At 47.0% G+C, this 22,531-nt stretch overlaps 1 protein-coding gene across 1 annotated transcript in view; it reads right to left on the bottom strand.

The window, feature by feature from the left end:
- The window catches only part of ZC3HAV1L (ZC3HAV1 like), a 296,716-nt gene that overhangs the window by 156,352 nt on the left and 117,833 nt on the right, over positions 1-22,531 (bottom strand). The window contains exon 2 of the mRNA XM_078647361.1: positions 15,702-15,837. Within this exon, the coding sequence (XP_078503487.1) occupies positions 15,702-15,837 (136 nt within the window). The remainder of the gene's footprint in view (positions 1-15,701; positions 15,838-22,531) is intronic.

Raw genomic sequence — 22,531 nt, 5'->3', positions numbered from 1 at the left:
CCATTAGGCTTTCATCGTCCCATTCTACAATGTCTGGCATTCCTCTCGTGGTCATTTTTATCAAAGGCCTGGCTAAGGCTGCAAATCCCAGAATCCACTGCCTGCAGTACCCTAGTACACCCAGGAACATTCTGACATCTTTTTGAGTACGGGGCAACTGCATCTTTTCAATTATTCTCACTCTTTCTGATGTGACTTTTCTGACACCCTTTTCTATCTGGTGTCCTAGATATTTCACTGATTTCGCACAGAACTGTAGTTTGTCAGGGGCCACTTTATGCCCTTTCTCACACAGATGATTTAGGAGGGCAATGGTGTCAACTACACAGTCCCTATGACTTTTAGACGCCAGTAGAAGGTCGTCTATGTACTGCACTAACACAGAGTTCCCAGGTAAGATCAAAGTCTCTAGACATTTTTTCAAGATCTGATTAAAGATAGAGGGGCTCTCTGTATACCCTTGAGGGACCCTGTTCCAGCAATACACGTGACCTTCGAAGGCAAATGAGAAAAGAAATTTGCTGTCGGGGTGCAGGGGTATCGAAAAGAATGCATGACATAAATCAATCACAGTGAACCACTCGGCATCCCAAGGAATCTGGTACAATATCACTGCAGGGTTCGGGACAATAGGGCAGCAAGGAACTACAATTTTGTTAACCTTTCTCAGGTCTTGCACTACCCTATACTTGCCACTAGGCTTCTTGATGCCCATAATCGGTGAGTTGCATGGGCTGCTCATCACTTCCTGTATGATGTCTCCTTCTAATAATTTTTGTATTTCCAGAGTGACACCTGCTTTCACTTCAGCATTCATTCGGTAGGGCTTAGTGTTAGGATATACTGCATTGTCCTTGATGGCTATCTGTATGGGGTCCACATCTTTCATTAACCCCACATCTTTTCCAGTGAAATCCCACACCTCTGGCTTTACTGCTTCCTGGAGTTCTTGGGGCAAGTCCTGCAGGGTCAATCTTTTAATTTCCGAGTCAGGTCTAAGTAACAATAGTTTATAAATGCCATCTTCATCTGGGGTCTGTATTTCAACACCCTTTGGTGTGCAAAAGATGGTACAGTTCATTTTGCACAGCAAATCACGACCCAGTAGATTCACTGGACTGGTGTCACAGACGACAAATCTATGCATCTGTTTAAAATTTCCAATTGAAATCTCCATTGGTTCGGTAACAGGAGTACTAATCAATTGATTAGATACACCCACTACTTGGATATTTTCTCCCGAGAGGGGTAGGTTTGGAACGTCCACTGTTCTTACAGTAGAACGGGTAGCACCAGTGTCCAACAGAAAGGTGACATCATTCCCGTCAACCTTTCCTTCAATGTATGGTCCAGACTGGTCCACCGGCAAGGAAGCGCCAAGTACGCACTCCTCGTCCTCCCCTCTCAGGCCCCGTCAGTCCTGATCATTACAAAGGAAGGTATCATTTAGCAGATACTGCGAAGTTGCTGTATTTCTGTTCTCCCCGCTTTCCCAAACTTCTATCTCCTCACCCTCTGCCGGTCTTCCCTTGTATACCTGCTTGGGTGCTCGAGGCACCTGAACTGTTTTTACCTGGGGTTGAGTCTTTCTTGGTCTTTCTTTCTGCGTCTGTGGAGTTAAATCAGGAGTTTTTGCATTATCATTTAATAATTGGGGACACTCGTTTCGCCAGTGTCCAATTTCGCCGCACTGATGGCAGGGAAATTTCTTCATAGCCTCTTCCCTGCTAAATTTGGGCCGGGGCTTTCCTCCACCCCCTCCCCCAGGATTTTGGTTCTCAGCATTTTTAACCATGTTACTCAATTGTTTTTCCTGCTGTTCTGCGAGCTTCACCTGAGCCCACATCACCTTTTCCTTAAGGGCCTTTTTCTTTTCTGCCATCTCGTCCTCACAGTACTTAGCGTACCGCAGGACCTCATCCATTTTCTTAGTATGCCAACAGATTTTATTATCTTTTATCCACTGACAAATTTCAGGTCTTAAACCATTTACAAACCTGTAAATAAAGTGCGTCATGTCCTTCAAATCGATGTTATCAATACCACTGTATGTTTTAAATACCTGCAATAACCTCTCATAGAAGGAGTGCACTGTCTCGTCCCTTTCCTGTGTTGTTCTATCTATTTTTGTCCAATCCGTTTCCTTTGCGGGCACCTTTTCTTTCAAATGCTGAATCACCTGCTCATATTTTCGCATGACATCCTTTGATGGCTCCCCTGTTTCCTTATTTCTTGGGTACTCCTCACTGGGCCAGTCTATGGCTATTTTACACTGGGTCCATAAATCTACTGGAACCACAATGTCGAAAAACCCATCCAGGTCTTTCCACAGACATTTCTGTACCTTCACGAACCTCTCCACCTGCCTGTACCAGTCAACTGGTTTCTCTCGTAATTTTGGAAAATCGTTCGTGAAGGACACAATATCCTGCCTAGACCAGGGGACATGTACATATTTCCCTCCTGGAACTTCGCGCATGGGGCATAACTGCTCAGGTTTTTCTACCTCCCTTAAAGCAAATTCAGGAGTTACTTGTCGGGAGCGAACCTCTTCCCTCTTTTTCACCCACCTGCTTCTCCATCTTTCCACATCTCCCCATTTCTGCAGTACCCCCATTAATTCTTTAATCTGCAACTTTTTTCCTGCCACATTCAGGTGCTCTATATCTTTGTCTGAGAAGTCTGCTCTGTACGGTTTTTGTAAGGGCTTGGATTTTGAGATATCTACCCCCATACTAACTGCTGTTTCGGTCAGTTTTTCGTGGAGCACTCTGGTGTTCCTTGTAAAGCTTTTACATATGAACGACAATTCTTCTTCAGAGTAAGTGTTCAATCGATCCAACCCCACATTTCCTGCCATTAATTCTTCTATTTCTACCCTCAGTTTGTAGAGATCTAAAGGTTTCGTTTGCGGAGTCTGTTTCTCTAATTCACGACTCCAACTCTCAATTTCGTCCGGAGTTACCAGAGAGACATTCCTAGTACCTGTTGCTGACTCTAATTTGATTTCTTTTGTATTAAAAGGGTTATGCCTCTGCTGCATTCCCTTTCCGGTCGGTTTGTTTGGCAAGTCCAAGAATGCAACTTCAGACTCGCACTCACTGGACTGATCATCTATGATTATTGGTTCCTGTCTCGGGGGTGCCATGACTGGGGTCATAACTGGAGTAATCGGATTTCCCTGACCATTTCCGTATAACGGGACCACTGGTCCAATAGTTACTGGAATAGTCAATGCCTCAGGGCTGGTATTTAACTGGGAGATTTTCTGAATTATTTCTGTCCTTTGTCTAGCTAGAGCCTCTTGCTCCTTTTCCTCTAGTATCCTTCTTAAAGTCGTGTCATGTAATATCTGTGGGGTCAAGGGAGGAGTAAAACTCGGGGCAGTGGGATGCGTTTCACTTGGTCCTCCACCATAATTGGGTTTCGGAAATAAAGTTCCAGTGTTAAAGGACCTGCGCTCTTCCCCATATGGAGGTTGAACAAAAGGCAGTCCTGAATTCGATGGTTTCTCTTCGCTTTCATACAAGGGTCTGGGGAAAAAAACTTTCGTACGTGAATATTTTTCTTCCTGGCTTGCGGGCACTTTGGGATATATATCCCTTGTTTCCGCCGGTTCGGGTTTCTCAGGATAGGGCAATACTTGACCACCCCCTCCCAGTCCTAGGAATCTGTCTTCTTCCTTGAGGAAGTGGCGTCGGGGAGCATCTCCTACACTTGAAGGGCGGGTTCCCTCATTATAAGGTGGCGGACTTCTGGTACAGATGTCATCTATCAGTTCATCATCTGATTCCCCCGGGGCCCCCCAATGCTTACACTTTTCAGTACTTTTCTCACCCGCTGCAGAGTTATGACATGCCGGCATCATGGGAAACAGACCCTCAACAATCATGCTCTGCCTCCACTGTTTCATCCTTTTATCCCTGGACTCCTGTTTCAACCTGGGGTACCACTTGGTCAAACCCTTGTCCATTCGGGGTCTCTCTCTTTCAAAAGCCTCAATCTCCCATTCCTCTAATGCCTCATACTGCGTTAGTCTCGGTCTGGGATGCAATTCGTTCATCCGAGTCCTTAAATTAAATAGGATCCTACCATTGAAAGTACCATCTAACGGAAAAGCCAATACTCCGTCATCTTTTGTGTACTTCACCCAATTCTCCAACCACACACAGGTATTGTACCCTCGATCAAACATCATGAATGAGGCAGGAGTATTAGGTGGTGGGACAAGAACACCTTCCCTAGATTTAATTGGTTTGTCCGTTTTGAAATAATTTTTCACCTTACTTACAAGGGACAATTTTCTCTTTGTTCCGTACATAATATCGTATCTATTAGTTTTCCACTGATCCCTTTCAAACCCTAGGTGCCTTGGATCAGGTCGAGTTCCTGTAGTCTGCGAGTGCCACATACGACTTCTACGCTAAACTTTATTTACAAACTACCTCCAATCAGAACGCGCTTCAGGAATCCGTGCGACCAATGGGTGCGCGGCTCTGAATAAGCTCCGCCAATGGGTGCGCGGCCCCTTCGTGAGACAGTTCCCACGCTCCGGCGCTCACCCCTCCTTTACAAAACTCAGCTCCGCTACCCGCCCGCTGCTTCTACCAATCCCAGCGCGGCACAGAGTGACGTCAGAGACGCTTCGCGGCTGACCCCCTCCCTTCACAAGGTAACGGAAACTTTCTTTCTTTTAAAGTGCTCAGTGCTTGGTTATTTTACAACAAATACACATTCGCCACAGTGCTCAAGTGTCTAGACAGAGAAAGAATTGTTTTACTGCAAGTAAACTACTTCCATTTACTTTTCACTCGCTGCGGGCAGATCTCTTCCGCCTACCCTTCACTCTAGCATCGGTGAACCTGTTATTCCCCTAAACTCATCCACTTCTTTCCGGGATATATTCCGAGTTTAAGGTTTCTCAGCGGACCCCTCTGCTTTCACGCTAGCTCCGAGGAACCTGCTACTCTTCCGATGTGACCCTTACTAGGTTACGCCACTATGGGAATTTTGCCAATGAACCCCGTTACTGTCATTTATTCACACATGTATTCAGAAAAACCCTAGTTAGTGCTTCCCGGTTATCCTAACCTGCACCTAACTTTCCTCGAACCTGTGACCTCAGGACAATGGATTCTATTCACCACTTGCCCTTTCAATTCCCCGGGGAGTTCGGACAACATGAAACGATACGGTTTACAAATGCATGGATTAGTACATATAACAATATAAGAACAAGAATAATAACAATGCAAAAATTCATGAGTTTCAGCAGCGTATTCACAAGAGAATGATCAGGTCTCTTAGAACAGCCGCTCTTCTAGCAGCATCAATATACTAGCAGCTTCCGACTCAACTAGTCCAACTAATCCCTGCCTTACTCTCAACTAGTCCCTAACCATCCTCTAGCTACCAGAAAAACTGATAGAGCGCGCGAGGCCACCCGACCAATAGTTTTCGCCGTTTCCGGCTTCAGGGCCCATATACTTTTCAAAAATCACCATATACCTCGATCAGGTGACTTCACGAGCTCTACCAAGTTGTGTGTGTGTGTTCCCTACTATTATTTCAGTGCACCCGACTTACCATCCACCGATGCGGGTACCTAATGACCACAATGAATCAGGGAGCTAGCTGTAAAGAAAGACAACAAAATACAAACCCAACCAACAACATTCAAATACTGTTTAAATGACCACGGACAACTGGAAGTTTTAAAATGTTTATCTAAAGTTCATTATTTTCTTGCATGAGGTACAGTAAAATAAGGCAATCAATAACCAAGATAACGTAAATTATATAGGCATAAAGAAATAATGACAGAGTAATCATTAAAGTACTGATAAATGTAACGAGAAGAATACTATGCAATTCAGTATTATCTAAACATGGGCAGACTAAGTGTGGGTAACTATAGGAGGGCCTACAATGAGTAACACGCTTCACTTAAAGTAAAGGGGCCTTTGAACAGCCTAGGCAATGAAGTTCTAGACCATATCAGAAAATGACAAACTGCAATGCAAAATATAATTTCTAACAAATGAGAAGACATAGGAACAAACTTATGAAAATATGTAATTGACTTTCAATAGTTGCGGAAAGGCATGGAAAATATAACATATGCAATGATGAACTTTATTAAAGCAAAAGTTAGAAATTCAGAAGGTGCAAGATTTTAAGAGTTTTCAGAGCAATATTTACCTAGAAAGGTGTGGAAACCAAACCCTAGCCACGGGTCAGTTAAGGACAGGAAACCCTCAAGGAAGGATACCCCTCAAAGGACAGCAGGTGCAGAATGGACACCCAGGACAGAACAGGATACCCTTGGAATAGGAATCAGGACAGGACCCTCAGGACAGGACAGCAAACCCTCAGGACAGGACCTCTTCAGGACAGGACCGGAACCCACAGTTCGGAAGCAACGCCTGCGCTCCACCCGCTCTGCAGCTATCGATCAAGACCCCGATTGGGTCAGCGAACTCCCAGCTAAGTGCTTCGTCAGCACTTTAAGGTTCAGTAGAACCTCAGTCTATGGTCAAATTCGGACAGAGTGCTCCGCAGCGCTCTGTATCTTCAGTCACCTATTGAGTGCGTTGGGTCAGTGACAGGTCAGCTAAACCAGACAAGTCGGACGGCTCCCCAGGGGAACCCAGGGTAGATATACAGTTTGGGGACAGCGTACCACCCCCCAATGTTGCAAAGGGTCAGAATCCCTCAATGTCGATTGGTCCTAAGGTAGGATTTGGGTAACACACCAATCATAACAGTCTATTTGTATGCCACATTAACATATTTTGGTACCGCCTAGTGGGATAGTGGTTCCCATGAGAGACTACACGGCAAGCAGCAATACAATTACATTGTAACATATAAGGAGCCATATTCGCTGTTCTCGCAGGGCAGAGGTGACTTTCTCAGGAGCATCTCGCCCATCGCTGCCAACTGGCTATGTTCCATCAGTCAAGGTCCGCTGTGCCTCGGCAAGTCGCGCAGGCGCAGAAGGACCTCCAAAATGGTTCTCGGTACAGACAAACCCCATTCCCCGCGGTACATGAAAAGTAAGCGAAAAACAAATTAATACATAGTAATGTCAATATGAAAACACATCACACTATTTGTACTTTTAACTCTTCATCAAGAAATAAAACTATTGCGTTTAAATGTTAGCCACATTGATACAGTCACAAGAGCAGTGGCACGAGCAGTACCACATGATAAGCACAGCTATGAATTACGCATGCGCATAACTTTCCCTCCACTTCTGCAGACGCGTCAGGACACGTGAGTGTGGCTGACGCATGCGCAGTAACTAAATACAAGCGGCGGCCATTTTTAGATGACTCGAGTAAATTATTTTAGTAAAACACATGTGCAAGCTTCACGATCCTTATCCAAACTAAACATAAATGTTAGTAAAACATACACTTGTTACCGTATTACACATAAACGAGGTTCTTGACTTCGGCAAGCCGCAAATATGCGAAGCTTTGCTTCATCAGAAGGTCAGGCGGTTGTTGAGGTACTTGGGGCCCAGGTCGTGGAGGGCTTTGTGTGCGTGGGTGAGGAGCCTGAACGTGATCCTCTTGCTGACGGGGAGCCAGTGCAGGTCTCTCAGATGGCCGGAGATGTGGCTGTGTCGGGGGATGTCCAGGACGAGTCGTGCGGAGGCGTTCTGGATGCGTTGGAGTCTTTTCTGAAGTTTGGCTGTGGTTCCGGCATAGAGGGTGTTTCCATAGTCCAGTCGGCTGGTGACAAGTGCCTGGGTGACCGTCTTCCTGATTTCGGTGGGGATCCATCGGAAGATCTTAAGGAGCATGCGCAGGGTGTTGAAGCATGATGACGAGACGGCGTTGACTTGTCTGGTCATCGAGAGGGAGGAGTCCAGGATGAAGCCCAGGTTGCGTGCATGGTCCGTTGGTTTGGGGGTGGTGCCCAGGGCAGGGGGCCACCAGGAGTCGTCCCAGGCGGAGGGTGATAATCCCAGGATGAGGACTTCCGTCTTGTCTGAGTTCAGTTTCAGGTGGCTGTTCTTCATCAATTCAGCGACGTCTTTCATCCCTTCGTGTAGGCTGGTTCTGGCGGTGGCGGGGTCGTTGGTAAGAGAGAGGATTAGCTGGGTGTCATCGGCGTAGGAGATGATGTTGAGGTTGTGTTTGCGTGCGATGGCCGCGAGAGGGCTCATGTAGACGTCGAAGAGGGTTGGGCTGAGTGATGACCCTTGTGGTACGCCGCAGATGACTTCGGTGGCCTTGGATCTGAACGGGGGGAGGCGGACTCTCTGGGTTCTTCCGGCTAGGAACGAGATGATCCACTCCAGTGCCTTTTCTCGGACTCCGATGTTGCTGAGGCGCTGTACTAGGGTGCGGTGGCAGACAGTGTCGAACGCTGCAGAGAGCTCCAGGAGGATGAAGGCCGCTGTTTCTCCTTTGTCGAGCAGGGATCTGATGTCTTCAGTGGCTGCGATGAGGGCGGTCTCGGTGCTGTGGTTGGCTCGGAAAGCGGACTGCGAAGGGTTGAGGTATCCGTTCGTCTCGAGGAAGGCGGCGAGCTGTCTGTTGACCGTCTTTTCGATGACTTTGTCAGGAAAAGGGAGGAGCGAGATGGGGTGGTAGTTTTTGAGGTCGGTGGGGTCTGCTGTTGGTTTCTTCAGGAGGGCGCTGAGCTCGGCATGCTTCCAGGTCTCCGGGAAGGTGGCGGTGTTAAAGGAGGTGTTGATGATATCCCGGAGTTGGGGTGCGATGATGCAGTCGGCCTTGTTAAAGACGTGATGGGGCAGGGGTCGGTTGGTGATCCGGAGTTGATGGTGTTCATCGTGCGGGTGGTTTCTTCGGTGCTGATCGGGGCCAAGGCGCAGAGTGTGGTGGTGGGGGGCGTTGGTTCGGTGGTTGGGTGCGTAGTTGGTGCGCCGAAGCTGTTGTGTATATCGGCGATCTTGCGGTGGAAGAAAGAGGCGAGAGAGTCGCAGAGGTCTTGCGAGGGAGTGATGTCGTTGTTTCCGGGGCTGGGGCTGGAGAGCTCTTTGACGATGCTGAAGAGTTCCTTGCTGTTGTGGGCATTGTTGTCCAGACGTTTTTTTAATGCTGTCTTCTTGGTGGTGCGGATCAGCTGGTGGTGTTTGCAGGTGGCGTGCTTGAGGGCCGTCATGTTGTCCGTGGTCTGGTCGTGGCGCCAGGCTTTCTCGAGGGTGCGGCAGTTCTTCTTGGAGGTCTTGAGTTCGTCGGTGAACCAGGGGGCTTTCTTGCTGCCGGGTCTGCTGGGAGGGTCCTTCAGTGGTGCGAGGTCATCTGCGCAGTTGGTGAGCCACTGTGTGAGGTTGCTGGCTGCTTCGTTGGGGTCCGTTGTGCTGGCAGGAGGGTTCTGGCGGAGGGAGGTGGTGAGCTGCTCGGCGGTGATCTTGTTCCAGCTCCTGCGAGGTCCCTGTTGCGGGTGGTGGTGAGTCGTGGTTTTTCTGAAGCTGAAGTGGATGCAGCTGTGGTCAGGCCAATGGAGTCCGGTGGAGTGGCTGAAGGAGATGTGCTTGCTGAAGGAGAAGACGGGGTCAAGCGTGTGGCCGGCGTAGTGGGTGGGGGTGTTCACCAGTTGCTTGAGTCCGAGGTTGGCGAGGTTATCCAGCAGGGTGGCCGTGTTGCGGTCCTTGTTGTTCTCCAGGTGGAAGTTGAGGTCCCCTAGGAGGATGTAGTCGGCGGAGGGGAGGGCGTGCAGGCTGATGAAGTCGGCGATGTCTTCGCTGAAATGGGTGCGTGGACCCGGGGGTCTGTAGATGAGGGTGCCTCTGAGGGTGGTCTTGGGGTCGGTGTGTATCTGGAATTGGAAGTGTTCGGCGGTGGTGAAGGTGTCGTCGTGCGGATGGTGTTCTTGTGTACGATGGCGATGCCTCCTCCAGTCTGGTTGACGCGGTCCTTCCGGGTGATCTTGTATCCGCCCGGGATGGCTATGGCGATGCCAGGCGCTGAGGAGGTTTCTGTGAGGAAGGCGACGTCAGGTGATGATGTGTCGAGCAGGTTCAGAGTTCGACGGCGTGTCTGTGGATGGAGCGGGTGTTGAGCAGGATGCACTTGAGGTGGTTGTTGTTGGTGCTCGTCTTGTCGGCTGCGGTGCAGGTCCGGAGGCAGGCGAATTTGCAGGCTTGGCAGGTGTAGGGTCCGTGGGTGCGTTTCGGGGTGGCTCTGTAGCAGGCGGGGTTTCGGCCGGCGTTGAGTGCGTGGAGGGTTGCGGCGTCGTAGGTCTGTTGTGTGGTCTGGTGTCGTCGGAACCCAGGGGTCCTGTCGCTGGGCGTGGTCCAGGCGCAGATGGGCGCAGACGGGCTTGCCTTTGGCGCGCCGCCTGCGCGTGAACGCTGCGCGTGCGCGCGGGGACCATTTAAGGCGAAGTGGGAGGGAAGAGCTTCTGGGAGGCGGGAGCGGGGGGCCAATGGGGTTTGACAGAAATGAAACGGGGCGGGGCCGCGAGGCAGCAGCGGCGGGAAGCGGGGAGCTGAGGGGGGGGATCACACAAGGGGAACCGTGACTAAATAACGAGGCGCAACAGTTCTATTTACAGAAAAGGAAGCAGTAAACAGGAAATACAGTCGAAATACAGGCACAGAGGGCAAAAAGCGGCAAAATACGGGCAAAGATCGCGAGCAGCAGCGAGGGGGCACCTGAGGTCAGGGATGGACCTGTGGCACTAGGGGAGAGCCGCGCCTTCAGCTGGTGGGCCGTGCGGCGTGGGGGTGTCCTGGAACAGGTCACACTCGCCTACGCCGCGCGGGGACCATTTAAGGCCAAGTGGGAGGGAGGAGCAGCTGGGAGGCGGGAGCGGGGGGGCCAATGGGGTTTCACAGAAATGAAAAAGGGCGGGCCGCGAGGGAGCAGCAGCGGGGAGCGGAGGGGGGATCACACAAGGGGAACAGTGACTAAATAACAAGGCGCAACAGTTCTATTTACAGAAAAGGAAGCAGTAAACAGGAAATACAGTCGAAATACAGGCACAGAGGGCAAAATGCGGCAAAATACGGGCGAAGATCGCGAGCAGCAGCGAGGGGGCACCTGAGGTCAGGAATGGACCTGTGGCGCTAGGGGAGAGCCGCGCCTTCAGCTGGTGGGCCGTGCGGTGTGGGGGTGTCCTGGAACAGGTCACACTCGCCTACGCCGCGCGGGGACCATTTAAGGCCAAGTGGGAGGGAGGAGCAGCTGGGAGCGGGGGGGCCAATGGGGTTTGACAGAAATGAAAAAGGGCGGGGCCGCGAGGGAGCAGCGGCGGGGAGCGGAGGGGGGGATCACACAAGGGGAACCGTGACTAAATAACAAGGCGCAACAGTTCTATTTACAGAAAAGGAAGCAGTAAACAGGAAATACAGTCGAAATACAGGCACAGAGGGCAAAAAGCGGCAAAATACGGGCGTAGATCGCGAGCAGCAGCGAGGGGGCACCTGAGGTCAGGGATGGACCTGTGGCGCTAGGGGAGAGCCGCCTTCAGCTGGTGGGCCGTGCGGCGTGGGGGTGTCCTGGAACATTGCCATTGCCATTTAGCCCTATTTCTTCATTTACGTACACTTCCTCCCTAACAGATCCCCATCAAAGGCTGCCAATCCCTACATGGTTGTGTCTGCAGATCACAGTAATGTTTGCCCTTGCTTGTATGCACCCGCCGGCAAATTCCCCATCCTTGACCTCTCTTTCCAAATCCTGCATGCTGGCTTCTGTACCACAAACCCGCCAAAGCCTGCCCCTTGCATGCAGTAGAGTGACAGAACTGACATCATCTCCCATGTGTGCGCCATCTTGTAAAGAAAATGTTTTGCAGACTGTATTTTTTTTTGTATCCCTTTATGATAGAACCAGTAGTAACTCCTACCGGACCAGGGTGACGGGGTCAGGGGGAACGAAAAAAAAGAAAAAAAAACACTTTCCTGAAAACGGCCTGCCGCCGCCTCTCCTCCGTCCTCTTCTTCCTGTCTATGGTCCAGCAGCAGGGCTCCCAGGCTACCCATCGCAAATCACAATGCTGCAATGCAGCACTGGGATCGGTCTGAGCGCCGTGGTTCGTTGCTCAAACAGGGAATAGGAGGTAGGGCATGTTCCTCACTAGTCAATGTATTACAGCCTGGTGGGGAAGATGCAAAGTGTGCATGACTGTTTGGCCATCCCAACAGGGCCGGCCAAGCAGTTGTGAGTACTTAGGGAGTGCAAACCACTCCTTCCCCTGTTCTGGCCAGCCCCGCCCGGCACTTCTACCTAGAACTGTATTGAAAAGACTTAATTTTGACATATTAAGGATGACGAATCTCTGAGTCTCTGTAGTTTTGATGAGTCATTCAGGAAAAAGCTCAACTCTCCGAGAGGGAGTTTCAAGAGCTCGGTTGTGTCTATGGGGGCTTAGCTGCCAGGGCCGAATGATCTATGGTTGTATCTGTTAGTGAATTAGGTTATATTTGTTCTTGTATCAGGTATGTATGTGACGATTCTTGAGGGACCCAACCCATGATATGCCTTGTTCTGTGTACGCGGATGCAGCACTTGGTGTACCTTTTCAGTGTAATTATCTGTTTGTATTGTTGCTACCAAAATATAATGTTGTAACCACTTTTCAATTATGAGTGGAGGCTTGGGTGGTGTACACAACTTCACGTTTATACGTTTATTTGCAGATAAAAACATGTGCCCGTACAGCCAGACTCTGCAGCGTCTCTGGTCCTCCCAACCACTCTCGAACACTTGTATGTCACAATCCCCATTGTTAAAGATTGCAGGGATCTGTCTGCATGAGCTGAAAGCCATTTTGTACTTGGCAGCCATCTTAGTTAGCCATGTGCTAGCCATGTGCTTTCTCCCTCTTCCAGAGCCTTGCACATGCTCAGAGGGGCATAGCTAGTAGAACGCACCTACTCTTATGTTATAACTGTCAGGCTATTCTTGCTGATGTAAAGAGAAACATCTCTCCTCCCACTTTGTTGAGCAAGCAAATCTTGTATGCCCATATTAGTAATTTTGCATGCTGGTATGTGCCAGGACCGGTGTGTATCACTTACAACGCAACTTTTACGTCGTAATGCTGTTACAACGCAGCTATTACAACGCAGGATCCATTACAACGCATGGCATTACAACGCATGGCATTACATCGCAGATGCTATTACAACGCATACCATTACATCGTAAGTATTGGTAAGTATATAATTTATTTTAATTTTATTTAATATTATATAAATGATTTAATTAATATTAATTATAAATAAAAATAAATAAAAATATTTATTTATGTTTTTAAATATTATAAATTAAATTTATTAATTTAAGTAATTTTGTACAGGGGTGTTTTTAGGTTTCAGGGTAGGGTTTAGGTTTTGGGATACAGGGGTGTTTTTAGGTTTCAGGGCAGGGTTTGGGTTTTGGGGTACAGGGGTGTTTTTAGGTTTCAGGGCAGGGTTTGGGTTTTGGGGTACAGGGGTGTTTTTAGGTTTCAGGGTAGGGTTTGGGTTTTGGGGTATAGGGGTGTTTTTAGGTTTCAGGGTAGGGTTTGGGTTTTGGGGTACAGGGGTGTTTTTAGGTTTCAGGGCAGGGTTTGGGTTTTGGGGTACAGGGGTGTTTTTAGGTTTCAGGGCAGGGTTTGGGTTTTGGGGTACAGGGGTGTTTTTAGGTTTCAGGGCAAGGTTTGGGTTTTGGGGTACAGGGGTGTTTTTAGGTTTCAGGGCAGGGTTTGGGTTTTGGGGTACAGGGGTGTTTTTAAGTTAAATAAAATTAATTATATTATATTAATTACATTACTTAATTAAAATAATTAAATTAAATACATTATTTTAAATAATTTATTTTAATTACAATCAAAAAAATATTTAAATTAAACTAATTTAATTATATTAATTAAATAAAATTAATTACATTTTTTATTAAAATTAATTTAAATAAATAATTACTATTATTTTGATTAAAATAATTTAATTAAATTAAAATAATTACATTTTTTTTAAAAAGGTATACTTACATATACTTACGATGTAATGCCATGCGTTGTAATAGCATCTGCGATGTAATGCCATGCGTTGTAATGCCATGCGTTGTAATGGATCCTGCGTTGTAAAAATTGCGATGTAACGGTCTGCGTTGTAAAATAACGCGTTGTAACATCATAGATCCGCCAGGACCTCCCCTTGGTTTTATGATGACTAATGTAACCTAAGCATATATAAGGCCCTTGTTTTCTGTACTCCTTATAATGCCTCCTACAGTTTCCTGTGGGTACTGTGTGATGTAGTCTCTCTCATCTGAGGTCAATAAATATGTCTGTTGATTTAAAAGGACCAGCTGTATCAGTGAGACCCTTCTATTTTCTACACCGTGACATCAATACATCCCCCCCTTGAAAGAAGCTGCCACAGTGAACACCAGAACACCCTATTGAGTGTGTGAAGGGGGGCACATTTTCTGTGTCTGCTTTGTATATCTCTGTGTGTGAGTAAAGTTCGCAGTGCCGCTGTCTTGGATGCACATTTTTTTGTGCATGAGGAATTCTTGCAATGCTTGTGGCCATGCTTGCCCTGTCAAAGCCGAGATGTAACTGTCTTTGCAGTCACGCAGAAAAACAGAATTGAAGGGCAGCATCATAGAACTGCGTTCCAATACCTATACCCCTAAACACCCTTCTTCCTTTTCTACAGGTGTATCTTTTGGAGGCATGGCAATCGAGGAATTATATTATAGACCCCTTCACCCCCCCTGTGACTTCATTACTTCCGGGTTCGGGCCAAGAGGCTCAACTGCCAATGAAGGCCTCACTCCAACTTCTTTTTCCGTGGTTGCATCGAAACCCACCCTTCTGCTTATGCTGAGGAGATAATTAAGATTAACACTGTATATTAATGGTAGTGTTCCTGTTGTGGGTAGTCATACTTCAGCAGATTATTCATTGTAACAGTGCTGGTATTGGAGGTGGTTAATGTGCAAGCTCCTTGTAGAGTTACATGGTGATACAATGGTTTTGGTACTCAAACTCAACCAAGAAAATATGCCTAAAGGATGGAGTCTCATGACAATATATCTGCGGTACTTTGTGGGTGCCCCGATAACAGCAACAGTGCCCCCTGTGTAGCTTGGTACAGTTGGCCTGTATTCGCTCCAACTTTGGTGGGAGCTACTTTCTCCTGAAATATGGTCTCCAGAGGCGATTTAAAACCATTCAATCTGTTTGAGTATTGCATCAATTATATCTTGCCCCGATGCGTGTTGTTTAATCTGTTGTTTCATCTGGCTGGTAGCCAGTTTAGGTTGTATGATTACTGGCTGCTTAGATCGCTCGGAAGTGGACCCATTAGTTTGTTTATTAAACCTGCAACATTACTTTCTTCCTTCAAAAAAGTGTCCTGTCTTATATTTGACTCGGACTGCATGCAAGTTTGGATTGGTTGCTTTGATGTGGGATATCAACGCTATGTAATCAATGTGTAATGAAGTCTGCTCTACTTCTGACATATGATAAGTTGATGCGTCCCCCCGTTTGTATGAGAACTTGAAACAAGACTTTGAACTTTACAAAAGTTGATCAAACTTTGCCATTGTCGTTCGTTTGTTGTTATTTTGTTACTTTGTAATAGACAAACAGTGCAATATTATTGCAGGTCTTCCAGGGCTACAGTTGTCACCTCCTAGGGCAGGAAGCCATGAACATTTGGTTTAAAGCATCCATGAGTTAAACAGTGCACATCACCCATAGCTTGCGCAGCTCACCTCTGGCAGACAGGAGCGATCATTGAGTTGCAGCAGAGCGCGCAGCTCCTTCTCATTGAGGCCGTTGATCTCATTGGCCTTCAACACAGCTCTGTTGCCCTCAGCACGGATGTTATGTGAAAATTTACAAAACTTGCTGTAAAATAACACATGGAACATAATCAGTGCATTATCATTTAAGCTCTAAAGTGTGACTAGTAAGGAGTAACCTGAGGCCACAAAGAAACCTAGTGCAAATGTTATTCATGCCAGGGTGCAAATGTTATTAGTGCCCTTTTTAGACCTTGGTTTAAACTAATGAAGCCTAATGTACACATACAACATTTTTGACTGTTTGGAGTCCTATCACAGTAATCTGCAAAAGTACTTACCACCATGGAACAGTCTGATACTCGTCTTTGGAACAGCAGGAGTGAAAGCAATGTGTGCTTATCTCCCTCCTGATAAGCTCTAGCGTAAAACAGGGTGTAAAAGGTACGTTTTAAGCTTTCTGGTTGCGAAAGACCTATTGTGAGCTTACCAAAAACATACAGTCGGCTTACAGTTCGCCTAATAGATACCTTTCTATCACTCTCATTTGCTCACTTCTTATTCAATGGCTTGCCTTCCTCTTCTTGTGTTTTCCCTCTCCTAGTATAAAAAGAACAATTGATGGACGGAATGCTGAAACAATGTCAGAAATTCACCCCAGTACTGATATCTGGGCCTAAATCCATCGTTTTTTTGCACACCATGCCATTCCAGTGTAGATCCGGCCATAAGAAAATCACTCTTGACCCTGCTCCCCATTGGAACAGTCCAGCCAGAACTGCCAGGCCAGGTCCTCCCTGGATCAGAAACAAGCATCCTGGGAGTGCTTTCAGGGTATCACCCTTCATTAGCCAGGCTAGCTTGACTCCAGTGGCATGGTCATGTCTGGGTATACCCATCCCACTCAGGGCGACAAATGAAAAAAGAACAATTGATGGACGGAATGCTGAAACAATGTCAGACTTTCACCCCCAGTACCGAGATCTGGGCATAAGTCCACTGTTTTTGTTGCTCTACATGCCATTCCAGTTTGAACCCAGCCATATGCAAATCAGTCTGGATCCTGCTCCCCATGGGAACAGTCCTGCTCGAACTGCCAGGCCAGGTCCTCCCTGGACCGGAAGCAAACATCCTGGGACTGGTTTCAGAGTGTCACTCCTCCTCAATCATTATAGCTTGACTCTAGTGACATGGTTCCCATGAGGAGCAGTATCAGGATTGATTTGCATATGGCTGGGTCTAAACTGGGGTGGCATGATGAGCAAACAAATTATGAATTTAACCCAGATCTCTTGACTGGGGGTGAATGTTTAATTTGTTCTGCATTCTGTCCATCATTTGTGTGTCTTTTGCTTTCTTGCCTAAGTGGGCCGGGCATGCCCAGACGTGGGTCCAGTGCTCAAGGCTCCACTGGATCAAGCAGGGGCGTAGCTAGAGCTTGTGGCGCCCAGGGCTATCCCTCAGATTGCCGCCCCTTGGAAAGATGTCCGAGAGACAAGTAGTATGGCTGCTAATAGTTACCTCGATCATGCAAGTTATATGCACATACATGACAAGGTCAAAGGCTACACAGTGGAATACACCGGTGACTGGCAGTACAAAAGGCACACTAGGCAGATCAGCCAGGGCGAGTAACCACAAAACCGCACGCAGCAAAATTGAAAAAAGCAGGGGAATAAAAGCACACAGGTAAAGATGATCAAGATATGCAAACCAACAGGTACGCCCCAGCAAACATTACGTTACAAGTCAGGAAGGCCAACCTCCCCATCCTTAAGCATGACAAAGAAGCAAAACATTAGCACCAGGTAATCCGACTCGATCATCGAAACAAACATTTGATTACTTCATCGACGAACTGGAAGAAATGACACAAAGATAATCAAATATCTATAATACCTAGCAGGAGATGGGGTCAAAGGGGCATTCAAGAAGTTCTCAAAGGAGGAAGTAGCCACATACCAGATGGCAAATGACGCACTCCCCAAGAAGTTCGATCAAACAACCAATATGCACTGTGAAAGGTACACTTATAGCAAAGCAAGCAAGACAACAGCCAGCCCGGGACAAATGATGCATGAATTCGCAAAGAGGATGGAAACCCTTAAAGACCCACAGTGACCATCTGCAGTGTCACTGTGTCTATCTGTGGTCTTGTGGTATCAATCGCCGGAGTCATGATGTCCTTGTGTGCAGCATCACGGCATCCATAGGCGGTGTCAGGGCGACCAATGGGAAGTCAGCTGGGCGCTGCTCCGGGGCCCGGCCAGTTCTAAAGGAACTGGAGGAGGAGACACTCCGAGACAGTGGGACCCTGCGGGCCCCAGGGGGGCGTCGGGTCTTTCCTTCTGTCGCTGGCTACATAGTAAATAAAAACCAAACTCTGAAGCGGCAGACAGCAAGAGCAAAGAGTGTGTACTGTTACTAATGCATTGCGTGGCGTGAGGTAGTGTGTGCAGTGCACCTGACCTGAGCGGTAATATACCCCAGGCTGTGCTGGAACACCTACATTCATGGCTGTACGGTCACAATGCATAAACATATTCTGTGTAATCAATGCTGCGCTCGCTCCTCTCAGTACAACTTGACGCACTGCAGGCCTGGGCTGGCACTGCAGCTCTTTGTAAATAAATAAAAAAAACTAAAACTAAAGCTGCATCATCAATATTTCATTGTACTCAGGATTCAAGAGTGTAATATAGAACAGTGGAGTGATAGGGAACTTGTTTTTATGTAAAGGGTGGTAAATGTAGGTTACAGCCTATCAGCAGGATTGGTGGAAAATACCTGCACAAAGAAACATCAGCTGTATATGAATTGTTTGTTTGCAGTTTTATATAGAACAATGTTGGGCCAAGAGCTTTAGAGCGCTTTACATGAACTCCAGATTACATTATGCAAGGTGAGATTATTTTTTTTTCTTGTAGGCTAGGAGAGATTAAGTGATTTGCCCAGAATTGGCCCTTTGGTTGTCAACTGACAGCTTACTAAAGGAGCTAGCAGCTACTACACATTTCTATAACAGTGAAACAATGTGGCTTCATATTCATGACAGAAAGGATGATGTTCAAATCATAAAGGTTTTTTGGCAGATTTAGTAAAATGTTACAAATCATTCAGTTAGTAAATCAATTTATCCAAAAAGCATGTATATATATATATATATATATATATGCCATTAGGCAATCTAAATGTGTATATGGTAAAAAAAATGATTACAAATATCACAATATAAAGAGCACAAACTATAATGTAGATTGGTTCCTTAAAGGAATTTCCCTATTCTAAATAAAACATTAAAAGTGGCAGGGGGGATTTTAAAGAGGAGGATGTCAGCATCAAAAGAACCAAATGAAGGTTCTTGAGGAAAGAAACAAGCATTCAAAAATGAAGCTCAGCTCCCGGGGCACAGGAAATCGTTATAGTTGAGAAAGGACTTCTTTCAGTGAAGTCAGGAAGGTATCTGCTAAAATAATGTAAGGAACATACAATGAGTAATCAATGAAAAGTTCTGGAAGCTTCTTCCCATCAACTCCTTCTAGATGGTCCTATCAGGAGATGATGTTCTCTGTGAGCAGGTACACTCCCCAGGTTCCCGGGAATCAGGTAAAGAAACCCACAACTCATTGGCCTTGAAGTTAGCAAAGGCTTGGACAGACAGGTACAGGGGTGCTCTCTCCCTTCCTTAAGCACTACATGTGCATGGCCAAATTCCAATGAAGACAGTTAATCTTAACAGTTCTCTGTGATAAACAAAGCACTTGTTATAACTGATGAGATCTTCGTGCAAGTGAACATTTAGAGGAGAGCGACACATGAAACTTGCAATGTATTCATTTAAGAAATAAATCAAGTTGCTGAGGCCTAGATACAAGTCATGTCAAGCTTTAGGAGAGAAGATGGTAACCATATGAGTACAATTAGATTGTAAGTGTGGCTATCACTACAGGTAAATATCTCCATCTACTGTTATTCAATCAATAGGGTGCACACAGATTAATACATGAGGAGAAAATTACAAGTGAAAAAATTACAAAAGCAGACGTTAAGTTACATGAGGTGAAAGTGACAATTGTGAGCAAAGCAAACAAAATACGTGAGGTAGCAAACAAGTGTGCAGATTACAAGAGAAAACAAAGCACAATTAGAGGTATTAGTGTGCCATTCTTACTGCAGTCTCGTGGTTCTCTACTTCAGCTTCCTCCTGTGAGGTGATCATCTCCCTATTCCCGCTCGAGGAGTTCTCGCCTACCCAGCTTGCAAGCCGCTAGCCGTCATCAATAAATAATCGCCCTGAACTCTGAGTGAGGCTGGGACGGCGACTGGACGTGACGTTAACTAACGCGGCGGCGGCGGGACTTAGGCCGCGTTGCACTGCAGCCTGCACTCCTGATGATCTGCGGTAACTACAGCAGGCAGGCACAGACGCACAATGCAAACGCGGGACTTTAAATTACATTGCCAAAAGTAAGTCCCGCGTTTGTGTGCACTGTGCATGCAGCGCCAGCCAGCAGCCTGCAGCTACAGAAGCTGAAGCAGGCACCGGTCACGTCACAGAACTTTTAGGTGGCCGCAACGGGCATCTAGGCAGTGCCGGCCCGCGCGGCCGCTACCGCCTCAAGAATGGTGCCGCCTGGGGCGGACCGCCCACCCCCCCGCACCCCCCTAGCTACGCGGCTGGGATCAAGCTAGCTTGGCTGATGAGGGGTGATACCCTGAAAGGGGTCCTAGGATGCTTGTTTCTGATTCAGGGAGTACCTGGCTTGGCAGTTTGGAGCAGGGCCAAGACTAATTTGCATATGGCTGGGTCTAAACTGAGGTGGCATGGTACGCAAAACAACAATGGATCATTTGAGTGTCTTTTGCTATCCCTCCCTTAGAGCATATCCCTTTTAGCACCCTTTGATTGGCTGGCTGGCTTGTTTGCTTCCGCTGCTCAATTTTCGGGAACTACTTTTTTAGTTAAGCACTCCATGAGGGTGAATGCGTGTTCCAGCTCTCTGCCTATTGTGCTTCTCCCTCCCATCAAATACACACACCCACACTTGTGTTGGTCCCTGCCTCATGTCCTGCTCACTCTCTCATGTGCTTTCCTGGCAACATACACACACCTGCATTCTGAGTTGCTCTTTTCCTTGTGTGCTTCTCCCCCTGCATCCTGTGTTGCTCTCTCCCTCATGGGCTGCTCCCTCTCTCTGGTTTTCTTCTCCCCACCCACCTCCGCGACTCCATGTTGTTCTGTCTATTGTGTGCTTCTCTCCTACCACGTGGTGCTCCCTTCATCGTCTACTGATTTTCTTCGCCTCCCCAACCGCTTGTTTGTTGCCCCCTCAACCCTGTGGTCCATTTTTATTTTGCCCTTTCAGACTAAAATATTTTTCTTTATTTACTGATCCAGGTATGGAGCAATAAATCTATTTTGCAATCTCTATTTTTGCCTGAGAGCGCGTTTTCTTTTCTTGTGGACATGTAAATATAAATATATGTGATCAAGCCCCACGCCTGGGATGAAACGCGTTATGGCTGCCCCATCCAGTTGTACTATAGATTAAATTTTAAATGAATAAAATTGAAGGAATTGCACTTTTGTGGTCGGTGCTCTTCGTTTGTGCCCTATGGGAAAGGGATTTGCGAAGCTGAAGAGTTCTACCTCATATATATATTGGTAGACACACACACCTTCTCAATATCTTGGTCCTTGATATTTAGACATCAATATTCTGGCTCCACAATATTTTGTCCTTCATATTTTGGTATATTGCAATCCTTCATCTTATTGCCACCTGTAGCTATTGGGGCGAGACTGACAGGAAACCAATAGATCGTTGGTTTTGCCGCAAAGCGTGCTAGTTCGCACAGCACCCTCCACGAACGCTCTGTATCTAGTGCAGCTCATCAGAAACTGTAAAAGTATTCTGACTGCTTATCGCTCATTAGGACGGCCTCCATCTTGCGGTTTTCAGGCTGCTGATCCTTTCCACTTCTGTTCCGCCTTGCCCTGGCTGCCATCTCTCAGTAGGTTGTGATCTGGGCTCTATCAACCTCTACACAGTATTACCCTTGAGTCTGTTCCCAATATAGGAGCCACAAACCCTACAACCTGTGCTCAGCTTTGCCAACCATATCTTTTTTCCCCCCAATGGCCCAAACTCCATGAGACCAAGCCTTGAATACTCAGTGTGAGTGTTTCCCAGGTCTGAACAGAGTTCTTTGGGGCCCCAGTGTGACAAAGCACATAGTTACCACCTGACTGTTGTAACCACTCTCTTTCTCGTTCGGTTAGTGACTAGAGCTTTTCAATTTCATAGTTCCCAGTGCTTGAATGGTTTATACGTAGAGCGTTAACAGTGCAGTACTGAGATGAAGCATACTAAACAACAAAGAAATCCAACACCACAGTGGGGAAACCTGCAAACGCCCCAGGAGGTAATTACTGTTTCTTTCCATTCCTGGCTCAGGTGACTTTACACCAGAGGTCTTCTAAGTGTTGGGTGCACCTTCTCCACCTCAGGGTACTTGTTGTCATAAGAACAGGGACGCACATTCCACAGCAAGATTTATTTTGTCCTCTACTGAGAAAGTTTGTTTTTATGTCACGCCTACTAGAGATATCAAAGGTCTGGTTAAGAAAGACCTACTGCGAACTTGAGCTGCATTTACCGCACACCCATTGTTTACCATTTATTTGTTTGTTGTCACTCTCATTTGCTTGCTGATTATTCAATGGTTTTCTATGTCCTATCTTGTGTTTGCCCCTTCCCTGGAGCATATCGTCTTTACCTTCCTTTTGCCTGCCTGAC

Source organism: Lissotriton helveticus, chromosome 1_1 (assembly GCF_964261635.1).
Source record: "Lissotriton helveticus chromosome 1_1, aLisHel1.1, whole genome shotgun sequence".
NCBI classification, from domain to species: domain Eukaryota; kingdom Metazoa; phylum Chordata; class Amphibia; order Caudata; family Salamandridae; genus Lissotriton; species Lissotriton helveticus.
The sequence above is the reverse complement of the archived record's forward strand: the minus strand, read 5'-3'. Positions and strand labels throughout refer to the sequence as shown.